The sequence below is a fragment of the Apaloderma vittatum genome, unplaced genomic scaffold (assembly GCF_000703405.1).
Source record: "Apaloderma vittatum isolate BGI_N311 unplaced genomic scaffold, ASM70340v1 scaffold20861, whole genome shotgun sequence".
In the NCBI taxonomy this organism is placed as follows: domain Eukaryota; kingdom Metazoa; phylum Chordata; class Aves; order Trogoniformes; family Trogonidae; genus Apaloderma; species Apaloderma vittatum.
Genome location: NW_009697647.1, coordinates 17,603 through 23,812, shown reverse-complemented (window position 1 = coordinate 23,812; position 6,210 = coordinate 17,603). Strand labels below are relative to the sequence as shown.

Genomic DNA, 6,210 nt, shown 5'->3' with positions numbered 1-6,210 from the left:
AAAGAGTGGTCAGACCCTGGAACAGACTGCCTAGGGAGGTGGTCGAGTCGCCATCCCTGGATGTGTTCAAGTGTCGCTTAGATGTGGTGTTGGGGGAGATGGTTTGGGGGTGAACTTGTAGTGTAGGGTCAATGGTTGGACTCGGTGATCCCACGGGGCTTTTCCAACCTGAATTGTTCTGTGATTCTATGATTCGACTCCTCTTTGCTGGACCCGCTCGTTTCTGAAGTTGTTGCCTGCCAGGGGAAAGAGCTAAGTTTTGTTTAAAATAATAGATGCAAATAACTCAAGCGCTTCCTTTAGAGTTGCTTATGGCTGAATAATTTTCCTGGTGTGATCCTGGAGTGCTTTGTAGTGGTTTTTCAATTCTATGTGACCAGGGGAGGCTGGGAGCGCTTTGCCCAAACGACTCGGCGATGCTGGAGGGGATTTGTTCTGCTGGTCAGACCAGAGGAGCCAGCACTGGCCACAGAAATGAGCTTCCCATTGAATGTCAGTGCAGTTTTGTCAGTGGAAGTGTGTCAGTTGTGCCCTGCAGGTTGTATTTCTGTAGGATATTGCATCTTTTCTGTTAAGCTGTGGGTCTTCAGCTGCAGCAGGTGTGTGATCTAATGAGCGAGCCTTGGTGGCAAGCGATCTCTAGATCCTCTCCTCTGAAAGTACAAGTTGAGGAGGACTGGCTTAGTTTCTTTAACGCTCTGGAAGCTGAACGCAGAGAATGGTCTACATTAGCAAGCTCAGAGCACTCTATGGGAGATGAAAAGTGCGGCGTTAGCAGTAACGCAGGTGTAAACGTTAAAATAAGCAGTGGAATTGCTGTGTGCAATGGGCTGCTCACCCCGCCATGGGTGTGAGCAGCTTTGACCTTGGCACGGGCCAAATCTTGTAGCAAGCTCCGTGGGCTTGGAATAGCACCATCATTGGAGCTCAAGCGGATGTTTCTGCAGCTCGACGGTGCTCTGCTCTCACGGCTGAAGGGAAGGGCTGGAGAGCGCTGGCACGCTGCCGAGCACCCACCTGCCTGCCCTGCAGAGGGTTGGGCTGATTCTCCTTGTGTCCTGCTCAAGGGTGGTCCCTGGGGGTGAAGCACAGGATTTGAGTGTCCGTCTGTGCAGATATCCTGCCCCTGTGTCTGGGGACGCTCTCCTCAGGCAGGAGGGGCTGACTGAAGCCGTGCGTGGTCACGCGACCTCAGCACTTGAGTTTAGCGGCTGGCACTATCCTGTACCGACACATGTAGGGTTTCATTCTGCAGCCTCTGAAGTCAGTGACAAAAGTGCCATTGACTGGTGCTGTGAGCTCCCTCCTCGGCTGCCATCTCTCATCACTGGCTGGGTTCTTTCTGGGAATTCTTCCTCCGAGGGAGCATGCGTTGCAGATGACTGGTTTCAGGGTAGCATGGGGGTTTTACGCCTGTGAACATTATTGCCTACCTATCAAACTGTGATAATGTCCGAAGCTAGGTGTGGAAAAAATGTAATTTACTCATTGCTTCTAATGTATGTAAGCTGGTAAAAAAGAAAGAAACGTGATTACCTGCCAAATCAAGACATCTACTTTAGTTCTTCCGAGAACCTCTGGTCCCAGGATGTCCACCAGCTTCATCGGGACCAAGATTTCTCCCACACCCCTTGCACTGGGCCAGACCCAGTGCCCAGGGCAGGAGGGCAGTTGTCACTAGATGAAATGCCATGAGCTAAGCATGTGAGTTTTTCTTGACCATTCATGAGCTGAAAAGTATCAAATTATATAGCACTCCTATTGTGAAAAGTAACTGGACAAAAATGGCACTTCCTTGCAGGTGTGTACTCAGTATTTACTATCGCGGTAACAAGGGGTAAAGCCAGCACAGACAGGGGGAGGGACAGAAGCCTTTATTTTATGTGGAATCCACTAAAAATTTAAAAAGTAATTGCAGGTACAAATCTGCCTGGTACGCTGTTACCAAAGAGGCTGAGAGTCTCCAAGGTGGAAATGATGTTAGAGCCTTTGTTACCAGTGATAATAGCAGCACCGGGGAGCTCAAGCCCGTCTGTCATGTCCCAGCTGAGGCTGCAGAGCTGGCAGGCAGGGAGAGGATCTCCTTACTTGTAAAGTGAGAGACATCTGAAGTGCAAAAGGGACAATAAACAAGGCCCACACAGTGTCATTGGGCTCGCTGAGAGCAGAACTGCAGCTGAAGCAGGCGCATCTCCAAGAGAAGCGCTGCAGGGGAGCAGCAGCCGGGATCAGCTGCTAAACTGAGCCGGGAGCCCTGAGCAGATGGTTCTCCCGCAGGCTGCTCCGCGCTGGAGGCTGACCCTGCCGGGGGCTCTTTGCTCACTTACCTCGTTAGACGAGAGGTGTCCTCAGCCCAGAGTCTGCAGCCTTCTAGGTGTTTCCTTCTGCCTGGAAGCAGGGCACAGTGCAGCACGACCCCGCCGAGCGTTAACCTGCAGAGGGGTGGGACGCGTGCAGCTCCGTGTGTCCCCTTGCAGAAGGTGGAGATGGGTTAAAGCAAAAGGATTAAGTAGTTCAAGGAACCAGTCGGGTGGCAGGAGATGCTTGTGCTGCATGAAATAGAAATGCCGTGTTAGCCAAACCTGGCTTGACTGTGTCTGCTGATGGTGTGGATGGTTTGTCTTTGCTTACGAAGGTACCGTCTGCTCCAGCTGGCGTGATGCTCAGCAGCTCTGTCCTTTCTCTGTGTGGGCTACCAGCTGGCTGCTGTTTCTGTGTGGACATTCTTTGTGGCACATCATCATCTTGTCGGAAGATTTAAAGGAAAACAAGTCTTATCTCAGTGATAAAATTGTTAGTCCTTCCCTCACCTTTGACCAAATACTTACTGAGGCTGCAGGTGGATTTGCTGCTGATCTTGTTGTCCGCACAAAGCAAGTCGCATATTTTTCATACCAGAGCCATCATTTTGCAGAGACACTGTCGGGGTGAGGACTTAGGGGCATGACCTTAGACTGTGAAACAGTTTTACAACTTTCGTGTCTGAAGGCTCAGCAGACACAGCACTGCTGTGCCGAGAGCCACAGCGCTCTGTAATGGCACCACCTTCATGTGCCCCCCACACAAGCGAAGCGAACCAGGGAATTCATTCTCCTCATCCCATACTCAGCCCTAAGGAAAAACTCCCCGGGGAACCAACGCTGTTCCCAACCCAAATCCAAGCCACAGCCCCTACACAGGCTACAACGAAGAATATTGACTCTACCCAACTCGTAACGAGCACGGTGCCTTTTTAATTATTTTTCAACCTGCACCACTCGCACTAAGAGAAAATAGACTTTCCTTATGCAAGAAGTTAAGTTTTGATTCTTTTGGGAAGTAGAATTCTTCCCTGTATCTATATACTTCATTTTTTCCAGTTAAAATGCTCGTGCAATTAATATTATGAACTTCTTTCTAGGGTCCCATATTGAAGTATGACTTTTTATATGCAGCCAAGATAGTTCAGTCTAATCTGCATTGTTAAAATAACACCCGGCCAAAGCCAGTCTTGTCTGTGATGCTAATTTTTTTCTCAGATGTGGTTTTTCTACCTATAAGTCTTGATAGCAAGTCCACCGTTGTCCTGGCCGGCATGTCTGGACTGGACTTTTGAGCTTCCACGTTCAGCATAGTGCAGGAGAGCCGATGACTCCAAAACCTACTGAAGGAGCAGAGGGATTGCTCATCTGTATGTATTCAGGTCACAGGAACCACTGGAAAAAGTGTTTCCTACCTGTGTCCTCTTAGCCAGGGCTGAATTGTCAAATGGAGATACTGTTAGCAGAACACAGGGGCCCAAAGCCCCTATCTCTACCAGGCTCAGTTACAGCTGAAAAAGAATATTTGGAGGTCTGTTAGAAAAAAAAAAGGAGGCATCTTGGACAAACACTCCCTTCCTCTCCTCTTTCTCACTGTTGCCTCACAAAGAAGTGACCTTTTAAAATCTCTTATCTAGAAGTTTCAGTTTAAAGAGCTGCTGACGCCTCTTGGAAAACACTGAAAAGCTCTTCTGAAACTGTGCTGGATCCTCATCTTCGCTTTCTCTTTGATCCCGAGGTGCATTTGCATTAGAAAAGGGTGCTCCTCGCAGCTTGCCTGGTTGCTGAAGTCACAGCCTGAGCTCAGCATCAGCAACCAGCTGCTGGTGCACCCACAGCATCTTCTGAGCTGGTAGGAAGTCGAGTTGTCCCTCAGCAGGACAGAATCGGGGACTGAGGAAGGCAAAGCCGGGTGGGTTTCATGTTCCTGAAGCCCTCGATATCAAGGCAGAGAAGGCTGGAGAGATGCACATGCCTTGCCTGTAAATCTAAAGTTTCCCAGCAGCTAGAGGTTGAGTCCTCAAAAAACACACTCTGAGGGCGAAGAACTTTGGATCGTTGTCCAAGAAGGCTGGACGTCCAGCAGGTCAATGCTGACCAACCAGATTGTCTTAGATAGACTTTTGTGTCTGTCTAAGGGTGGTGTGTCTTCTTCCTACCTGTGAGGGAAGAATATTAATCCAGGCATTCTGTGCATTTTAGCATGAGAGGAAATCAGTGCCTCAGTGCCCCTTATCATAGAGCCATAGAATGATTTGGATTGGAAGGGACCTCAAAGGTCACCTAGTGCCAACCCCCCTGCCATGGCAGGGACATCTCCCACTAGATCAGGCTGTCCTGGTGGGACCCCAAGGCTGGGACGCTGCTTCATTGCTCACCCAGAGCTTGTGTCACTGCCAGCGCCTGTGCAGAGCACAGAGGCATCAGGCTGGCTTGCACTCACAGCAGACATGGCCGTGCTCGGTGGTGGCCTCCTAGAAAGAACGGGAAGAGGAACCAGGCAGGGAGGAGCAACCGTGGCTGATGTGTTCAGCTCCTACGACCTGGATGTATTAGTAAAATGTCCTGAGTGCAGCCTGAGGTGCAGAGGGGACCCATCCTTTCACTTCTTGTGATATGCACTGATTGGAGCTCCTGGGTTAACTGTCACGTTTCATCCCAGTCCCATCCTTTTTCTTCTTTTTGTTTTTAATCACAGAAGCCATCTGCTCAGAAAGCATGGACCAGATAAAGCCGGTGGTAGGCACCCAGAGGAGGGGACCGAGGGTCAGCTGCTGGAAGGTGATCCTTGCTGCTGCTCTGGTGGGCAGCGTGACAGCTCTCTGCCTGGGGATCCTGCTGGGTGAGTGTGCAGCCAGGCCCACCCTTTCAGTTTATCTGCTCTGAAAAAAGAAATAGTCAGCACAGTTCTCATGGCAAAAGTCCTTGGAAGCCTTCTGCTGAGAACAACTCTCCCCACATACACACACAAACCGCAAGAGCTGTGGCCATCTCACGCTCTGAATACCTGACTTCAAAGCACGTTATGTTCAGTCGCTTCACACGTATGCTCTGTCCCTCTCTAATGTCTCCCTGTGACTCCCAAATCTCCTGTCCCTGCACTCTGCTGCCCCAGCCACCTTCTCTGACCATCTCTTGCAGCCACTATTGCTTTACTGTCCCACTCCAGAGCATGACCAGTCTCCCTGCCTCTCCTACCCCTCCTCTTGCTGCCTCTGGTGCCCCATGGCCAGGTGACCCCTCAGGCCAGTACCCTGGTGTGGAGGATTGACGGGTCCCACCAGTCCCACTTTGTAAGCTGACTTTGGTACCCAGCACTGTTCTGTGAGGATGGGGCCAATCTGGGACTGCACTGCCAGGTTGTTCCCATCTGACCACTCCATGGGTAAGGAATTGGCTGGATGGTGGCACTCAAAGAGTTGCCATCAACGGCTCAATGTCCAAGTGCAGACCAGTGATGAGTCGTGTCCCACAACGATCGGAACTGGGACCAGTGTTGTTTAATGTCTTTGTCAGTGACATGGACAGTGGCATGGAGCGCACCCCCAGCAAGTGTGCGGACAACACCAAACTCTGTGGAGTGACGGACACGCTGAAGGGCAGGGATGCCATCCAGAGGGACTCTGAGTGGACCCAGGCCAACCTCATGAAGTTCAACAAGGCCAAGTGTCAGGTCCTGCCCCTGGGTAGAGGCAATCCCAAGCGTAAATATAGGCTGGGCGGAGAGCAGATTGGGAGCAGCCATGAGGAGAAGGACTTGGGCATGTTGGCTGACAAGAGGCTCAACGCGAGCCGACAGGGTGCATCTGCAGCCCAAAAACTGAATCGTGTCCTGGGCTGCATCAGGAGTGTGACCAGTAGGGCAAGGGAGGGGATTCTCCCCCTCTGCTCTGCTCTGGTGAGGCCCCAC

General features: G+C 51.0%; 1 protein-coding gene across 1 annotated transcript in view; it reads left to right on the top strand.

Moving 5' to 3' along the window:
• The first annotated feature begins 5,018 nt into the window (after positions 1-5,018).
• Positions 5,019-6,210, top strand: part of TMPRSS9 (transmembrane protease, serine 9) — a 15,923-nt gene continuing 14,731 nt past the window's right edge. The window contains exon 1 of the mRNA XM_009877724.1: positions 5,019-5,142. Coding sequence (XP_009876026.1) covers positions 5,019-5,142 — 124 coding nt within the window. The remainder of the gene's footprint in view (positions 5,143-6,210) is intronic.